This window comes from Mesoplodon densirostris, chromosome 10 (assembly GCF_025265405.1).
Source record: "Mesoplodon densirostris isolate mMesDen1 chromosome 10, mMesDen1 primary haplotype, whole genome shotgun sequence".
NCBI lineage: Eukaryota > Metazoa > Chordata > Mammalia > Artiodactyla > Ziphiidae > Mesoplodon > Mesoplodon densirostris.
The window spans coordinates 72,847,651-72,867,297 of NC_082670.1; the positions used below are offsets into that span (position 1 = coordinate 72,847,651).

General features: G+C 39.7%; 1 protein-coding gene across 1 annotated transcript in view; it reads right to left on the bottom strand.

Moving 5' to 3' along the window:
* DCAF1 (DDB1 and CUL4 associated factor 1) overlaps nt 1-19,647 on the bottom strand; it is a 75,267-nt gene that overhangs the window by 44,235 nt on the left and 11,385 nt on the right. The window contains exons 3-5 of the mRNA XM_060110594.1: nt 15,411-15,487; nt 12,984-13,057; nt 10,788-10,901 (exon numbers count right to left, since the gene is read on the bottom strand). Of these exons, the coding sequence (XP_059966577.1) occupies nt 10,788-10,901; nt 12,984-13,057; nt 15,411-15,487 (265 nt within the window). The remainder of the gene's footprint in view (nt 1-10,787; nt 10,902-12,983; nt 13,058-15,410; nt 15,488-19,647) is intronic.

Below are 19,647 nucleotides of genomic sequence, written 5' to 3' on the forward strand. Positions count from 1 at the left end.
TTCTCTGACAAGCAAAAACTAAAAGAATACAGCAATACTAAATCTATCCTAAAAGAAATACTGAAAGGTCTTCTCTAAAAGAAGCAAGAAGATACAGGGAGATATCAATTGGAAAGTAAATCACTTAAATTAGCTAGTATACAAATCAAAAAGGAAAAAAAAACCACCACCTATTTGTGAAAGCAATCATAAAAGCAAGCAACAGCAAAAGGATAAAGATGAAGATGTAAAAAAAGGACATCAAAATCATAAAATTTGGGGAAGGACTAAGAAAATGTAGATTTTTTTTTTTAGAATGTGTTTGGGCCTATATGACTATCAGTCTAAAGCAAGCAGAACTAGGAAGGGGTTAACATACTTGAAAAACAGGGCAACCACAAATCAAAATCATACAATAGATTCACAAAAACCAAAAACAACACAAGCATAAAATAAAAAGAAATCATCAAACCCCAAAAAGAAAAAGAAAAAGGAACAAACAAGGAATATAGAAACAGCTGAAAACAAGGTTTAAAATGGCAATAAATATATATGTATCAATATTACCTTAAATGTCAATGGACCAAATGTTCCAATCAAAAACAAAGAGTGGGGCTTCCCTGGTGGCGCAGTGGTTGAGAGTCCGCCTGCCGATGCAGGGGACACGGGTTCGTGCCCCGGTCCGGGAAGATCCCACATGCCGCGGAGCAGCTGGGCCCATGAGCCATGGCCGCTGAGCCTGCGCGTCCGGAGCCTGTGCTCCGCAACAGGAGAGGCCACAACGGGAGAGGCCACAACTGTGAGAGGCCCGCGTCCCGCCAAAAAAGGAAAAAAACAGAGTGGCAGACTGGATAAAAAAAACAAGAGCCTACAATATTCGACCTACAAGAGACCCATCTTAGGGCAAAGGACACACATAGACTGAAAGTGAGGGGATGGAAAAAGGTATTTCATTTCATGCAAACAGAAATGACAAGAAAGTGGGAGCTACAATATTCCTAGCAGACAAAACAGACTTTAAAACAAAGGCCAAGGACTTCCCTGGTGGTCCAATGTGTAAGACTCTGCGCTCCCAATGCAGGGAGCCCGGGTTCGATCCCTGGTCAGGGAACTAGATACCGCACGCATGTCGCAACTAAACAGTCCACATGCCGCAACTAAGAGTCCTCGTGACACAACTAAGAGTCCAGTCCGCATGTCACAACCAAGAAGTCCACACGCTGCAACTAAGATCCCACGTGCCGCAACTAACACCCAGTGCAGGCAAAATAAATAAAATAAACAAACAAACAAATAAATATTTTAAAAATTAAAAAAATAAAACAAAGGCCATAAGAAAGATAAAGAAGGACACTATATAACAGTAAAAGGATCAACAGAAGAAGATTTAACACTTCGTCAACATATGTGCGACTGATACAGGAGCAACCAAATACGTAAAACAAATACTAACAGACGTAACAGGAAGAATTGATGGGAATACAACAGGAGACTTTTAACACCCCACTCACATCAATGAAGAGATCTTCTAGACAGAAAATCAATAAGGCAGCAGAGATCCTAAATGATACAACATTTAGATTTAAGTGATATTTTCAGGATATTACATCCAAAAAAAAAAAAAAAAACGGAATACACATTCTTTTCAAGTGCACATAGAACACTCTCTCCAGGACTGACCCCATACTAGGGCACAAAACTAACCTCAACAAATTTAAGAGTACAGAAATTATTTCAAGGATCTCCTCTGAACACAATGGCATGAAACTAGAAATCAACCATAGGAAAAGAAATGAGAAAAAAATGATTACATAGAGACTAAACAACATGCTACTAAAAAGCCAATGGGTCAACAAGGAAATCAAAAAGGAAATTTAAAAAATACCTTGAGAAAAGCGACAATGAAAACACAACCATACAAAATCCATGGGATGCAGCAAAAGCAGTTCTTAGAGGGACGTTCATAGTGACACGGGCCTTCCTCGAAAAACAAGAAAAGTCTCAAATAAACAACCTAACCTACCACTTGAAAGAATTAGAAAAAGGACAAACAAAACAAAGAAGGAAGAAAACAATAAAGATCAGGGCGGAAATAAATAAAATAGAGGTTTAAAAAACGACAGAAAGGGAATTCCCTAGTGGTCCAGCGGTTAGCACTCCACACTTTCACTGCCGAGGGCCCAGGTTCAATCGCTGGTCAGGGAAGTAGGATCCCACAAGCCATGCAGCATGACCCCCCCAAAAAAAGAAACTGAGAGCTGGTTCTTTGAAAGGGTAAACAAAATTGACAAACCTCTGGCCAGGCTCACCAAGAAGAAAAGACCGAGAACCCAAATAAAATAAGAAATGAAAAAGGAAAAATCTCAGCTGGTACCATAGAAATACAAAAAAAACATAAAAGAATACTATGAACAATTATATGCCGACAAATTTGACAACCTACAAGAAATAGACAACTTTCTACAAACATACAGCCCACCAAAATTGAATCAAGAAGAACAGATGATCTGAACAGACTGATCACTAGAAGTGAAGTAGAATCTGTAATTTAAAAAATTCCCTACAAACAAAAGTCCAGGACCAGGTGCCTTCACAGGCAAATTCTACCAAACATACAAAGAAGAACTTACACTGATTCTTCTAAAACTGTTCCAAAAGACTGAAGAGGAGGAAACACTCCCAAAGACATTCTATGAAGTCACCATCACCCAGATTCCAAAATCAGACAAAGACACCACCAAAAAAGAAAATTACAGGCCAATATCTTTGATGAATATAGATTTAAAAATTCTCATCAAAATATTAGCGAACTGAATCCAACAACACATAAAAAAGATCATACACCACAACCAAGTGGGATTCATCCCAAGTTCACAAGAATGGTTCAACATCTGCAAAGCAACCAATGTAATACACCACATAAACAAAAGAAAAGTCAAAAACCACATGATTATCTCAATAGATGCAGAAAAAGCATTTGGCAAAATTCAACTTCATCCATGATAAAAACTTTTACCAAAGTGAGTATAGAGGGAACATATCTCAACATAATAAAAGCCATTTATGACAAACCCAAAGCCAATATAATACTCAGTTGTGAAAAGCTGAAAGCCTTCCCACTAAAACCTGGAACAAGACAAGGATGCCCACTTTTTGAATAAAAGGTATTCAAATTGGAAGGGAAGAGGTAAAATTGTCACTAAATGCAGATGACATGATACTATATATAGAAAACCCTAAGGATTCCACACTAAAACTACTAGATCTTATAAAGGAATTCAGAAAAGTAGCAGGATACAAGATTAACATTCAGAAATTGGTTGCATAAATTTCTTGACACTAATGATGAAATATCAGGGACTTCTCTGGTGGTCCAGTGCTTAAGAATCCGCTGTCCAATGCAGGGGACGCAGGTGCGATCCCTTGTCGGGGAACTAAGATCCCGCATGCTGCAGGGCAACTAAGCCTGTGTGCTGTCAACTACTGAGCCTGCATGCCCTAGAGCCCGTGCACCACAACTAGACAGTCCGTGGGCCATGGAGCCCATGCGTCACAACTACTAAGCCCGCACGGTCTGGAGCCCACATGCCACAGCTAGAGAGCTTGCTCACCACAACTACTGAGCCCATGCTCTCTACAGTCTGTGCACCACAATGAAGAGCCCATGTGCCGCAATGAAAGATCCTGCATGCCGCAATGAAGCTCTGGAGTGCCACAACTAACACCCCACACAGCTAGATAAATAAATAAAAATATTTTTTAAAAACCAATGAAGTATCAGAAAGAGAATGTATAAAAACAATACTTTTTAAAATCACACCAAAAAACGTAAAATCCCTAGGAATAAACCTGACCAAGGAAGTGAAAGACTTATATGCTGAGAATGATAAAACATTACTAAAGGAAATTAAAGAGAATGCAAAGAAATGGAAAGATATCCCATGCTCTTGGATTGGAAGAATTAATATTATTAAAATGGCAATACTACCCAAAGCAATCCAGATTTAATGCAATCCCTATCAAATTACCCATGACATTTTTTGCAGAACTAGAACAAATAATGCAAAAATTCATATGGAGCCATAAAAGACCCAGAATTGCCAAAGCAATCTTGAGGAAAAAATTCAAAGCAGGAGGCATAACTCCCCCAGGCTTCAGACAATACTACAAAGGTACAGTAATCAAAACAGTGTGGTATCAGTACAAAAACAGACATATGGATCAATGGAACAGAATAGAGAGCCCAAAAATAAACCTACACACTTACATTCAATTAATCATGGACAAAGGAAGCAAGACTATAAAATGGGAAAAAGACAGTCTCTTCAGCAAGTGGTACTGGGAAAGTTGGACAGCCACATGTACATCAGTGAAGTTAGGACACACACTCACACCATGCACAAAAATACTCAAAATGGCTTAAAGACTTGAACATAAGACATAATACCATAAACTCCTAGAAGAAAGCACAGGCTAAACATTCTCTGACATAAATCGTACCAATGGTTTCTTAGGTCAGTCTCCCAAGGCAACAGAAATAAAAACAAAAATAAAATGGGACCTAATCAAACTTAAAAGCTTTTGCACAGCAAAGGAAATCATTTAAAAGAAACGAGGGACTTCCCTGGTGGTCCAGTGGCTAAGACTCCACACTCCCAATGCAGGGGGCCCAGGTTCAATCCCTGGCCAGGAAACTAGATCCCACATGCTGCAACTAAGAGTTCGCATGTCACAACTAAAAGATCCCACATGTTGCAACGAAGATCCTGTACAGAGCAACAAGGATCCCACATGTGGCAAGAAAGATCCCACACGCGGTAACGAAGATCCCGCACGTGGCAACTAAGAACCGGCACAGCGACATAAATAAATAAATGTTAAAAAAAAAACACGAAAAAACCTACAGAATGGGAGAAACTATCTGAAATGATGAGACCAAAACTGCTTAATCTCCAAAATATACAAACAGCTCATACAACTCAACAACAAAAAAACAAACAACCCAACTGAAAAATTGACAGATCTTAATAGACATTTCTCCAAAGAAGACATGCAGATGGCCAGTAGGCACATGAAAAGATGCTCAACATCACTAATTATTAGATAAATGTAAAACAAAACTAAAATGAGGTACCACCTCACACCAGTTAGAATTGCCATCGTTAAAAAGTCTACAAATAACAGGGACTTCCCTGGTGGCACAGTGGTTAAGAATCCGCCTGTCAATGGAGGGGACACGGGTTCAAGCCCTGGTCCGGGAAGATCCCACATGCCGTGAAGCAACTAAGCCCGTGCACCACAACTACTGAGCCTGTGCCCTAGAGCCTGCATGCCACAACTACTGAAGCCTGTGTGCCTAGAGCTCCACAACAAGAGAAGCCACTGCAATGAGAAGCCTGCGCACTGCAATGAAGAGTAGCCCCTGCTCGTCACAACTAGAGAAAGCCAGCGTGCAGTAATGAAGACCCAACACAGCCATTTATTTTTTTTTAATCTTTTTTTTTTTTTTTTTTTTTTTTGCAGTACGTGGGCCTCTCACTGTTGTGCCCTCTCCTGTTGCGGAGCACAGGCTCCAGACGCACAGGCTCAGCGGCCATGGCTCACGGGCCCAGTCGCTCCGTGGCATGTGGGATCTTCCTGGACCAGGGCATGAACCCGTGTCCCCTGCATCAGCAGGCGGACTCTCAACCACTGCGTCACCAGGGAAGCCCCTTTTTTTTTTTTTAAGTCTACAAATAACAAATGCTGGAGAGGGTGTGGAGAAAAGGACACCCTCCTACAATGTTGGTGGGAATGTAAGTTGCTGCAGCCACTATACTAGAAAATAGTATGGAGGTTCCTCAGAAAAGTAAAAATACAGTTACCATATGATCCAGCAATCCCACTCCTGGGCATATACCCAGACAAAACTATAATTCAAAAAGACAGGGGCTTCCCTGGTGGCACAGTGGTTAAGAATCCACCTGCCAATACAAGGGACACAGGTTTGAGCCCTGCTCCGGGACGATCCTACATGCCACAGAGCAACTAAGCCCATGAGCCACAACTACTGCGCCTGCACTCTAGAGCCCGCGAGCCACAATCACTGAGCCCACGTGCCACAACTACTGAAGCCCATGCGCCTAGAGCCCGTGCTCCGCAGCAAGAGAAGCCACTGCAATGAGAAGCCTGCACACCAAAACAAAGAGTAGCCCCCACTCGGTCCAACTAGAGAAAGCCCACATGCAGCAACCAAGGCCCAACACAGCCAAAAGTAAATAAATAAAAAGATATAGGTACCCCTATGTTCACAGCAGCACTATTCACAATAGCCAAAACATGGAAACAACCTAAAGGTCCGTCGACAGATGAATGGATAAAGAAGATGTGGTACATATATATAATGAAATACGACCCAGCCATAAAACAGAACGAAATAATGACATTTGCAGCAACATGGATACAACCTGAGATTATCATACTAAGTAAAGTCAGACAGTGAAAGACAAATACCACATGATATCACTTATATGTGGAATCTAAAATATGGCACAAATGAGCCTATCTACAAAACAGAAACAGACTCACAGACATAGAAAACAGACTTGTGGTTACCAAGGGGGATGGAGGCAGGGAGAGGGATGGACTGGGAGTTTGGGGTTAGTAGATGCAAACTATTACATTTAGAACAGACAAACAACAAGGTCCTTCTGTATAGCACAGGGAACTATATCCAGTCTCCTGGGATAAACCATAATGGAAAAGAATATTAAAAAAAAGAATGTATATGTATACAAATGAGTCACCTTGCTGTACAGCAGAAATTAACACAGCATTGTAAATCAACTATACTTGAAAAAAAGAGCAGCAAGCATAAGCAGAAAACAATAAAACAAAATAAAATTTAAAGCTATTTCAACACCTGTAAAAGTACAATCAGCAACTTTTTTAAACAGCAGCTAGAATACAATCAATTTAGTAACTTACAACCAGCTCTTAAAAAGAAATGAAATAGAAACTATAAGGATGCACTGCACAAAGGGGTAAACAATGTTCAAGAAAACTCTCTGATACATATAATGTATGGGTTGCAATGTAAAACAAAATGTACCCAGATTTTGAAAAAAAAAAAAGTAAAATGTGTAACTATCGGTTCAGAAAGTTTGAGTAACACTGCTCTAAAGCAGTGAATCTTTTTTTAAATAAATTTATTTATTTTATTTTATTTATCTTTGGCTACACTGGGTCTGCATTGTTGCACGTGGGTTTTCTCTAGTTGCGGCGAGTGGGGGCTACTCTTCGTTGCGGTGTGCAGGCCTCTCATTGCGGTGGCATCTCTTGTTGCAGAGCACAGGCTCAGTAGTTGTGGCGCACGGGCTTAGCTGCTCCATGGCATGTGGGATCTTCCCAGACCAGGGCTCTAATCTGTGTCCCCTGCACTGGCAGGCAGATTCTTAACCAGTGTGCCACCAGGGAAGCCCTAAAGCAATGAGTCTTAACTGTAGCTTTTTGAAACACCAGTTGCCAATCTGTCTAAAAATAATGATTTTGTTTTCTTTTTCTTCTTTTTTTTGGGGGGCGGGGAGGGCTGCACTGTGCAGAATGCAGAATCTAAGTTCCCTGACCAGGGATCGAACCTGTGCCCCCTGCAGTGGAAGTGTGGAGTCTTAGCCACTGGACTGCCAGGGGAGTCCCCAAAAATAATGATTTCTGACTCATTAATTTACACACTATAATTAAATGTTTTTAAAGAAGTAAAACATTGATTCACACCAAAAAATATGCATAGGATATTTCTGAAAGGTAAAGAACGTCATATAACCCAGTGGTAAGGTCTCACAAGGTTAAAGAGGTTTATAATCTACACTCTAGGACACCGGATTCAAGGCAATGTTATTTCCAACCTAATTATGATTATCTTTGAATAATTCACTTCTCTCAACTTAATAAAAATCAGTTATTAAGAAACAAAACTTCTAGGACTTCCCTGGTAGTGCGGTGGTTAAGAATCTGCCTGTCAATGCAGGGAACATGGGTTCAAGCCCTGGTCAAGGAAGATCCCACATGTCGAGGAGCAACTAAGCCCATGCACCACAACTACTGAGCCTGCGCTCTAGAGCCCATGAGCCACAACTACTGAAGCCCGCTCGCCTAGAGGCCATGTTCCGCAACAAGAGAAGCCACCACAATGAGAAGCCCGTTCACCGCAACAAAGAGTAGCCCCCGCTCACCTCAACTAGAGAAAGCCCGCATGCAGCAACAAAGACCCAATGCAGCCAAAGATAAATAAATAAATTTATTGAAAATAAATAAAATAAAAATACAAAACTGTTCTTGCAGAAAGCTTTATTATTCAAAATACCCCTTCATGTTTCCAACATCCAGAGGGTATTCACTTCATTCTAAACATACAACAATAAAACTATAAAGAATCAGAGATGATTTTCCTACAATGACAACCAGGAAACTTTTACAAAGCACAGTAAAATCATCTGTAATCTTCTATAAATCTTGCAGATAACAAATACACTGCTGTAAGTGCTTCATTTTCACCCTGCTTTTCAAAAGAACTCACATTAAAAAAAAAAAAAAGAATTCACATTAAAACATTTTTGACAGGGGCTTCCCTGGTGGCACAGTGGTTGAGAGTCCGCCTGCCGATGCAGTGGGTTCATGCTCCGGTCCGGGAAGATCCCACATGCCGCGGAGTGGCTGGGCCTGTGAGCCATGGCCGCTGAGCCCACGCGTCCGGAGCCTGTGCTCCGCAACAGGAGAGGCCACAACAGTAAGAGGCCCGCGTACAGCAAAAAAAAAAAAAAATTTTTTGACAGGAGATAAATTTTTTTGGTCTCCCACAGTGGGAGCTAATTAGAGATTTTAAAATCTAGTCTACACAATACTGCAAACTATAGCATTAATAACAATGTCATTCTCTAAAATACATTATGTGGTACAATTCTGTAATAAAATTTTCTTGAAAGTTAAGAAAATCTGTTTCCAGATCTTTCGCTTGGCTTATGCATTTAACTATACTGAGACTTCCAGATTTTTTCAGAAGATTAAATTTTTAGTGTCTTTAAAAGCAGAGAAAGCTATATGGCATACGCAATTCACACTGCAAATTCTTAACGCTAAGAGACAAAATATCGACATTACTTCTAAAAACACAGCAACTAATTTTTGACAATTGAAATATACACACAGTCACTAACAAATTACCATTTTCTGGTCTTCACAGCACTTATCCTTACTTGAAATTATCAGTTTGCCTCTGTTCTTCCAAACATATACATAAATGTAAGCTCCTATCTTGCTGACAAAATATTCCCAGCACATAGCATAAAACACAGCACAGCACAGCACAGCCTTCAAACGTTAACTAAGTGAATATTAAATACTGTCAAGAATAGGACAGCCTTCCTCAGAACAGAATGTCCTCATCACCGGGGAAGACTACTCATCATTAAGAATAAGAGTCTGGGGCTTCCCTGGTGGCGCAGTGGTTGAGAGTCCGCCTGCCGATACAGGGGAAACGGGTTCGTGCCCGGGTCTGGGAGGATCCCACATGCCGCGGAGCGGCTGGGCCCGTGAGCCATGGCCACTGGGCCTGTGCGTCCAGAGCCTGTGCTCCGCAACGGGAGAGGCCACAACAGTGAGAGGCCCACATACCGCAAAAAAAAAAAAAAAAAAAAAAAAGAATAAGAGTCTGAATTATTAGAGAAATGCAAATCAAAATTACAATGAGGTAACCTCACATCAGTCAGAATCACCAACATTAAAAAATCTACAAACAATAAATGCTGAAGAGGGTGTGGAGAAAAGGGAATCCTCCTACACTGTTGGTGGAATGTAAACTGGTACAGCCACTATGGAGAACAGTATGGAGGTTCCTTTAAAAAAAAAACTAAAAATAGAACTACCATGTGACCCAGCAATCCCACTATGGGCATATACGCAGAAAAAACCATAATTCAAAAAGATACATGCACCCCGACATTCCCTGCAGCACTGTTTACAATTGCCAGGACATGGAAGCAAGCTAAATGTCCACTGACAGAGGAATGGATAAAGAAGATGTGACACATATGTGCAATGGAATATTACTCAGCCATAAAAAGGAACTAAATAATGTCATTTGCAGTGACATGGATGGACCTACAGATTGTCATACAGAGTGAAGTCATAAAGAGAAAGACAAATATCATATAATATCGCTTATATGTGGAATGTACAAAAATGGTACAGATGAACTTATTAACAAAGCAGAAATAGAGTCACAGATGTAGAAAACAAACTTATCGTTACCAAGGGGGAAGGGAGGGTGGGATGAATGGGAAGATTGGAAATGACATATATATGCTACTATATACAAAACAGATAACTAATGAGAACCTACTGTATAGCACAGGGAACTATACTCAGTGCTCTGTGGTGACCTAAATGGGAAGGAAATCTAAAAAAGAGTGGATATACATATATGTATAACTGATTCACTCTGCTGTACAGCAGAAACTAACACAACATTGTAAAGCACCTACATTCCAATAAAAAAAAAAGGAATGAGTTTGAAGATCATAAATCATTAAATCCACAAATCCATATCTAAAAACAGATGATCTTAAGACTTTAAAAAAGACTACAGCACCCAAGCAGCAAGTACTCATTAAAACAGTTATTTAAAAATTTTTCTTATTGTCTTAATTTCTTAAGATTCTATAATATAGATTAGTACTATAATAAGAAAAAACCATAACAACTATTTTAACAAAGAAAAACAGATCAGCATTCAACTAAAAAACAAAATGTTGACTTTTCTTTTTAGTAAGTACCTTTTCTTGAAAGACGACAGCAGTTTCTAGCCCTGGCATGATGTCCAGTAGGAGTCTGCAAGCGGCAGTGTTTAAAGGGGGCTCTCGGCTTGTCATCACATATGCATTCACCAGCTGTAAAGCAAAGGAGTACTTCTCATCTGAAATTCAACCCAATCAAATTAATAACATCTAATAAATTCTTAATACATTCCCATAGCTTGCCTAAAGGGTATTAAAGAAGACTATACCTAACATTACTAATTAAACCTGTAATTATTAGAAATAGTTATGATCCTGCTGAGCCATGATAATACCATATAATTTCTTCTGCCACTTTAAAGTCAAATCCCCCTAAAACAACTCAGCAACCATAGAAATTAAAGCTCAAGGGGTATCACAAAGAAAACACCCCCCATCCTCATATACACTTTTTCAGAAGGATAAAACAGGGCAAGATAAGCCTCCCCTCACCCCTCCCTGATTCTTGACAACAGTTAATGAAAAAATTTGAGTTTTATATTTTATATATATAAATGTATCAATAGAACTTTCCTTTTGGCACTCATCAAATAAATACTGGATCTCTAAGTGGCACTGTGTTCTATTGCTGGGTATACAACAGTGAATAAGACACAGTCCCACCATCAAAGGGTTCATAATCCAAAAGAGGTGACAGTTGGAAAAACAAGTATCATAAGTACAGGATGCTACAGAAGCCTGTAGGAAGCCAAACAACTCTGCAAAGGAATCAGAGAAGGCTTTAGAGAGGAAGGGATTCCAAGCGAGAACATGAAGGACAAGTAGGAAGAGCTAAGGAGGAGTGGGAAAGAGAGGAGGGCCAAAGGTCAGGAACAGAAAATGAGAGAACAGAGGCCATGAGATTGGGTTTATAAACCAAAATAAAAAATTTAAAATTTATCGAGAGCAATGGGAAAGCACTAATGGATTTTAAGCAAGAGAATGCCATGATCATTTATTGCATTTGATAAAGATTTTCAGGATATAAGTAAAGAATGGGTTGGGACAAGATAAGAAGAGAAACCAATTAAGAGGCTATTGCAGTATCGAGAGATGGTGGTAGCTAACCTAAGGTCTGGCAACAAGGGCAGAAAGAAGTGGAGGGATTTGTGAAGGTTAAGGGGGAGGGCACAATAAGACCTGTAAGTTCACTGAATAAGAAGGCTTAGAGGAATAAAGGATAACTTCCAGCTGGCTAGGAAAGGACACCATTACTGAGCTAGAGCATAAGAGAAACAGATTGTGGGGCAAACAATTAGACATGCAGAATTCAAGGTGCCTGTGGGAAATATCCATGTGGGAACGTCTAGAAGGCAGCTGGAAGTGATCTGAAGCAGAGAAGAGACACCAGTGATAAAGAAATAAAATTGGGAATTAATATAACACAGATAAAAATAATAGCTAATAATTACTGAGCCCTCATGTGCCAGGTTCTGCACTAAGCACTTTTCATGCTTAATTTCATTCAAGGATTACAAAAACATTTTAAGGTAAGAACTATCATCCCTATTTTATAGATTAGGCAAATAAAGCTTTGAGAAAATAATGCTTGGAGAGGCTTAAGTTGCCTAAAGATCAAAATGTCAATGAAGAGTGGAGCTGCACTTAAACCCAAAACATGGACCCCAAAGCCCATGCTCTCAAGCATCATGCTATTCCACCTCCAAAATCAAACCTAATAGTCACAATTTATTGAATAATTACTATGTTCAGGAGCTGTAATACATACTTTTTTTTTTTTTTTACCCTCATTTACTCCTCAGCAGGCCGGAGTTAAATAAGGCACCTTTCTCTCCCTCCACATGCCCGATGCACACACCCATAGTGTCAGTGCAGAATCATACGGTATGTATCACTCTTACTTTTCTATTCAGGAACCCAAGAGAACTCCTATATTCCCAAACTCAAAATCATCTCACCCCAGAATGAGCACAGATGCCTTGGGAACCCTCACCAATATTCAACTGAACAAAGTACACACCAAAGAGAAAACACCTTGGCCACAACCAGGACTGTGGTAATAAAGGAGTCCATGATTATTCTATTTCATTGAACCAATGCCAAATTTAAAAAGCTACCCACTCTATTCCCAACTTTGTCAAGGCCTCAGGAGAAAACAGACTATTTACAAAAAAACAATAAAGGTACAGCATCTGCTGAGGATAATCTCTGGAGAAAAGTAAGAAGCAAACCTACTGCATTCATGAAATCATCATTCTTGAAGAGTATTCTCAGCAAGTGGCCCAGCATACACTCTGGATCAGCTCGACCTACCAAAAGAAGAGGGGAGGAACAAACAAAGGAATGAGTAAGTCATCCCAGTCAAGCAACTCAAACCTCTGGAAAGGCACCTGGGTTGTTGTAAGTACTATTAAAAGGCCAGCAAAAATTAACAGAAACAAAGAAAAGATTCTTTTGATGAATCAGATTTCATAAGGAACATTCTTTAAAATTAAAAATAACTAAAAAATTTGAGACACTGCTAACATTCCCATCTCCCAGTGTATTGCCTACACATCAATGCTGAATTAAATAAATGAGCACTAGACCCAGACCAGCATCACTAAGAGTATATAAGGTCTACAAAAGAATCATAAAGGAGCCTAAGAGAATGAAAACCCATGACTTCCCAGACAAAGAAAGGAAGGAAGCACAGCTTCTTTTGATGAGTGGCCTGGAGAAGATAGGCTCCAGTCCAGTCTCTCAACTATAATGCCAACAGCAGCAGAGATGTGTCCTCAAACCTGTAATGACACTCCAGGTTTGGGGGACAGGGGGAATCCCACCAAGCAATCACCAACTCTAAAGATAAAATAAACTTGGTCATCTTAACTTCTGAGCTCCTGGGGAAAGAAAGGAGGCCAGGAACTTAGGACTTACTCAACACACAGCCTAAATGTAAAAGAATTAGTTAATGGTTGGGAAAATTACTGGTTCGCTTTTAAAAGAGCTATCATCAATTTAATTTTCCTTTCAGAGTGGCAAATTTAGTCAAAGGATACAATTTAGGATGAAGAAAAGATATACGCTGCTAATATAAAGTTTTTACCAAGCTGTAATTAATATCCCAAAGTAATTCACAAAAACAGAAGCTAGAGAATGGTACCATAAAAACAAACGTGGACTTCAGATTACTTAACTTTCTCTCTTTATAAAAGATGAAACTGTGACCCCTATTTTTATTAATAGAAATTATGCCTAATGACAAATATGACTTAACATAAGAGTTAGGAAGGAAAAAAACTGTCTTTAAATTTCTACTGAAAAAAAAGGCATTCTTCTCTCCCTTCTTCCTCGTTATCATTTTAACCTTTCCAAGGCAATGTCACTAAGCATGATCATCTCTTTAATTCTTTTCACAATCCCATGAATTAACTTAATTTCTTTTCACTTTCTGACTATTTCATGCTCTGATTGCCTTACTGAAGATGTGAGTTCAATAGCCGTTCTCAAAGTCACAAATGGGGATGTCTAGGACAAGAGCAGCAGGTAACATCACATAAACAACTGGACACTCAATCTGAAATGCTTAGCTTACTTACATTTGGGAATAAAAGTCTAAGAAACCGAAATAAACCCTGGAACATTTGGGCGGATATACAATGTTCTTATTTTTATAAGTCCCACTCAATCTCACTATCTCTCCACATACAAAATCTCAGACTCTTCTCTCCAAAAAGGACTCCTGGTTTTATAAAGAGAAATTTTATATGCAGTGTGGGCCCACACGACATAAGCTTTGCCCACTGGTACTCTACCTTAGTGAGAACATAAAATAGCAGTCTCAAGTCCCATACAGTTCTGTATTATAGCAAATTCCATGCCAAAGCAGGCTGGTTTGTCATGGCTCTAATTAAATTAGCCCAAAAGAAAACCACATTAACATGAGATGGCATATCTTAGCTGTTGGAACACTTAAGTAGACATCAAGAAATCCATTCATTCATTATTCAAGGTTCCAAGCATCAATTACATAACTAAAAGCAAGGCACTGAATGCATTCTCAACCACATCTCCCCGTTAGTAAAAGGATAATTATTGTTGTTAGAAGAATGAAGGCACAGAGGATAACATCTTTTGGTTTAAAAGTCAGAAAGAGAGAACATTTTTCTCTTTTTAAATCTTTGTAATCATATCAACTGAGTCAATAAGGTATATCTATATAATTTAGTTCCTTTAAGTTAGTTTCTAGTAATAGTAATCTTCCATTTAATAGCTAAATATTAAAAGTATTTCCATTTTTCCAGGAATTTATTTTTCCTCTCTGCCCCCACCCTGAGCAATATTTTAACAAATATATTCTATTTCAATTGAAAACTATTCCTTATATTAAGCAGTTTTTTTTTTGTTTGGTTTTTTGTTTGTTTGTTTTTTTTTTGCGGTACGTGGGCCTCTGTTGTGGCCTCTCCCGTTGCGGAGCATAGGCTCCGGGTGCGCGGGCTCAGTGGCCACGGCTCACGGGCCTAGCCGCTCCGCGGCATGTGGGATCTTCCCAGACCCGGGCACGAACCCGTGTCCCCTGCATCGGCAGGCGGACTCTCAACCACTGCGCCACCAGGGAAGCCCTAAGCAGTTTTCTTTTGTAAGAAAATTAGAGCCAGGCTTAAGAGAACACAGTCTCACCGGGATGTCGATCATCAAATGGGTCTGGATCCCCCTTACGATATTCCTCAGTTTCTTTTTCAATCAATTCAGACATCCTAGCACAAAGAGAAGACAGGGTCAGTTCTAGACAAGCATACAAAAAAAAATGTATCACTACCTACAACAGTCAATTAAACAATCAAGGTACAAAATAAAAGCAAAAAATTAGAAAAAGGGTATTTTCTTAACAAACATAAAGATCTAAACAACTATCTCATAAAACAATTTCCACTCCCAAATTCATTCTTCTCTCCAACTCTTCTGTCTCAAAAAATAGCACTATCCCCTCAGAAGCCAAAAACAAGGAGTCATCATTAAAACTTTCCTTTTCTCCCCATCCCCCACAGCAATAATTCCTATAAGCTCTACCTACAAAATATCTCCTGACTTCAATCATTTCCTTAAATCTTGACCACTCCTACCCTTGTCCAGACCACCTTTATCAACTTCTGGACTACCTGCAATAGGCTTTTCCCTGGTCTCCTTGTTTCTTGCTTCCATTCTTGACCTGACACAGTACACCTCCAACTTTCAATGACTTAACCTCAACTTAAATTAAACCCAAGCACTACAAGGTTTACAGTAACCTGGCTTTTGTCTGCATCTATGACCACTTCTTGTACTCTTCCACCCCTCCTTTATTAAGCTACAGTCACATGGCCTTCCCTGCTCTTCAGAGTCCAAACTCGTAACTGCTTCAGGGCCTTTCTAGGTGCTGTTACCTCAGTCTATAACATTCTTCCACCCACCCAGGTTCCCACCCCTGCCCTAAGCAACCACTCACCTACTTTTTCTCACTAAAGATTAGTTTTGCCTGTTCTACAATTTCATATAAATGAATCACATATACTCTTTTTTTTTTAATTTATTTTATTTATTTATTTACTTTTGGCTGCGTTGGGTCTTCACTGCTGTGTGCGGGCTTTCTCTAGTTGCAGCGAGCGGGGGCTACTCTTCGTTGTGGTGCGTGGGCTTCTCTTGCTGCGGAGCACAGGCTCTAGGCATGCAGGCTTCAGTAGTTGTGGCTCGTGGGCTCTAGAGCGCAGGCTCAGTAGTTGTGGCGCACGGGCTTAGTTGCTCCACGGCATGTGGGATCTTCCCGGAACAGGGATGGAACCCGTGTCCCCTGCATTGGCAAGCGGATTCTTAACCACTGCACGACCAGGGAAGCTCCACATATACTCTTTTTATGTTTGACTTCTTTCACTCAGCACGTTGAGTCATCCATGTTGTTGCATTATATCAACTGTTCTTTTTTATTCACACATTTTTTTTGAAATAAGAAAAATCACTTTCTGAGTACCCTAAGGACTGAAATTTTAACCTATTATAATGACAATCAAATAAAAGGCTTTCATGCTCTCCAGTATCTAGGATGCTCTATCCTAACTCAAATTTTCCTGCATGCTTTATTTCCACAAAACCATACTTTCTAGTCTTAAGGGTTAAACTCCCTGCAAAAATTCTCGCCCGCTCTGGTATACTTTTCCCCATCAAGCCTCAAAAGTACCTTTTCTACCTTTCCCCCTAAACTATGAAAACTCTCTTTGCCACAAAGGATGATCACATAAAATGTATTTTAAATTACATATTATAAGATCTACTAGTATCTTCAGTGGAAACTAAGCAATATAGCACAGCAGAAGTTAAAAACATTGACTCTGGAGCCAGATGGCCAGTGTTCAAATCATATCTCTTCCCCTGTTTGTGGCTTCGGTCAAGTTATTTAACCTCTCTGCGCCTAATCTGTAAAATGAGGATAACAGTCCCTATCTTACAGAGTTTCCCTGAAGCTAAAGTTAATATATATAGTCTGCTTAAAACAGAACTTAAGTCAGAGCTATTTAGGTGGTGTTCCTACGGAAACTGGGAATCAATAACAAATAGAAAACGAATTAATCTAAGGTAGATATTGATGCAATGGGGCAGGAGGGAGCCTTCTGGAGGTAGTACTCAAGTTCTATAATTTGATCTAGGTGATGATTTTATAAGTAAACAATCCATCCCTCAGTATCCACAGGGAATTGGTTCCAGGACCTCCCAGGGATACTAAAATCCTCTAATGCTCAAGTCCTTTGTATAAAATGGCATAGTACAGTTGGCCCTCCACATCCACAGTCAAGCAACCGTGGGTGGACTATAAATTATAACTCAATAATATTTAAAAAAACCCCACAAAACCTGGGTTAAGTTCATACAGCTTGGCACAATGCCAGTCCTTTTTCACAAAATTAAGTCAAAGTCTTAATTATAATAAATAAAACAACATCAAAAATAAAGTCAATCAAGTTATAGAGTTGCACATTTTTCTTAGGAAAATAGTCAAAAGATCATTTTAAAAAATAGTCAGTAAAGGAGTAGGTAGGTCTGAAATTCATTTGCTTTTCATGCAATACACCAAAACACCCAAACTGAAGCCAGTTTGCAGGGTGAGAGGGATGACAGATGTGAAGGTACTTTAGGAAATAGCCAGTGAACTAAGAGACTCACAATTTGAAGGATGGTAAGAGTGTTGCCCCGTTTAAAAAAAACTATACTTTGAATTCATCCTACTGTCTCTTAAAGTCCCAGTCTAACCTTAAAGATCTTTTTAAGATCTTGCTCCATATAACTTTATCTTCCATTCCTACCTTATATTCACCCTCCACTCTGGTGGGGCCCATTTCCTCACTGCCACAAAAACATGCCCCAGTTCATTCTACCCTAGGTACATTTTTCAGTCACATTTGAACTTTTCCTAGAAAACCTTGTCTCTGCTTTCAATCAAGGTATATTCTACCAACTTTCAAGTCCCTGTTCCAAGGAACCTTTACCACATCCTACACTGGAAAGCCCACTGGAATTGGTGTTAAAACCCAGTATTTTTACCTTAGCTTTCTACTGCCTGGCTATAGTCTTTTGGGTTTTTTTGTTTTGTTTTTTTGTTTGTTTTGGCCACGTTGGGTCTTTGTTGCTGCACACAGGCTTTCTCTAGCTGCGGCAAGCAGGGGGGTACTCTTTGTTGTGGTGCGCGGGCTTCTCGTTGCGGTGGCTTCTCTCTTGTTCTGGAGCATGGGCTCTAGGTGCGCGGGCTTCAGTAGTTGCAGCACACGGGCCCTAGAGCGCAGGCTCAGTAGTTGTGGTGCATGGGTTTAGTTGCTCCGAAGCACGTGGGATCTTCCCAGACCTGGGATCGAACCCGTGTCCCCTGCATTGCAGGCGGATTCTTAACCACTGCACCACCAGGGAAGTCCTATAGTCTTTTGCAAGCAGCTCAGAGGATGGCTATCTTTTAACAATGTAGCTCCCATACTTTTAGTGACAAATGAAGAAAATAAGGTTCAGAGAAGTGTCTCCTACAGTTCTGACACACAAAAGGTCCCCAAACATTTGTTGAATGAATAGAAGAAATGGACTCATTCAAATTCTTTCCATTCTCCTAACCCCTAGAATATTTACAAACCACACTGCCAATCTAGCACTTCATTATATACTATTTTGTACTACTATGTATTTTTTGGAGCCATTAGTTGCCTCCCAGATGGTTATCTCCTTGAAGATAGGGTCCCTCCGCTTTGCACTGCTGAATACCATAGCATAATGACAAAGTTCAGGGTCAAATATGATAATTAATATGAAATAATCCTGAAAATAATTTTTTTTGGTTTTGGGGTTTTTTTGGCCTCACCACGCAGCTTGCAGGATCTTAGTTCCCTGCCCAGAGATTGAACACGGGCCCCAGCAGTGGAAGCACTGAGTCCTAACCACTGGACCGCCAGGGAATTCCCGAAAATAAAGTATTAAAAAATACTTTATATTTCATATCTTTTGAGCAATTAAATGAATCTACCACTAACACTATCATCCCCATTTATGACTCTCTCCTCCTTTCAAAGGTACATCAATCAAGAATCCACACACATCAAATGCACAATACTTAAGATTCTTTAATTCACTGTGGCTGCACTTCAAGTAGCTTGCGATTAATAGTTCTTAATCTCCAATGCCTCTACAAATGAAAATCCACTTTCCACCAGTCAGCAATAATCCTTTCTCTAAAAAAAAAAAACTGTACTTTCACATGTTCCCCATCTATCAAGAGCAATTATGAACAAAGCATTTATCCCTGTTTAATAAACTTTCATAAGATCATAGTTCTCTTTATCCCTAGAGAATAGATCATTGCATAAACAAAGTTTTTTTTCTCTGCTATGATATCACAGATTACATGTTAAAG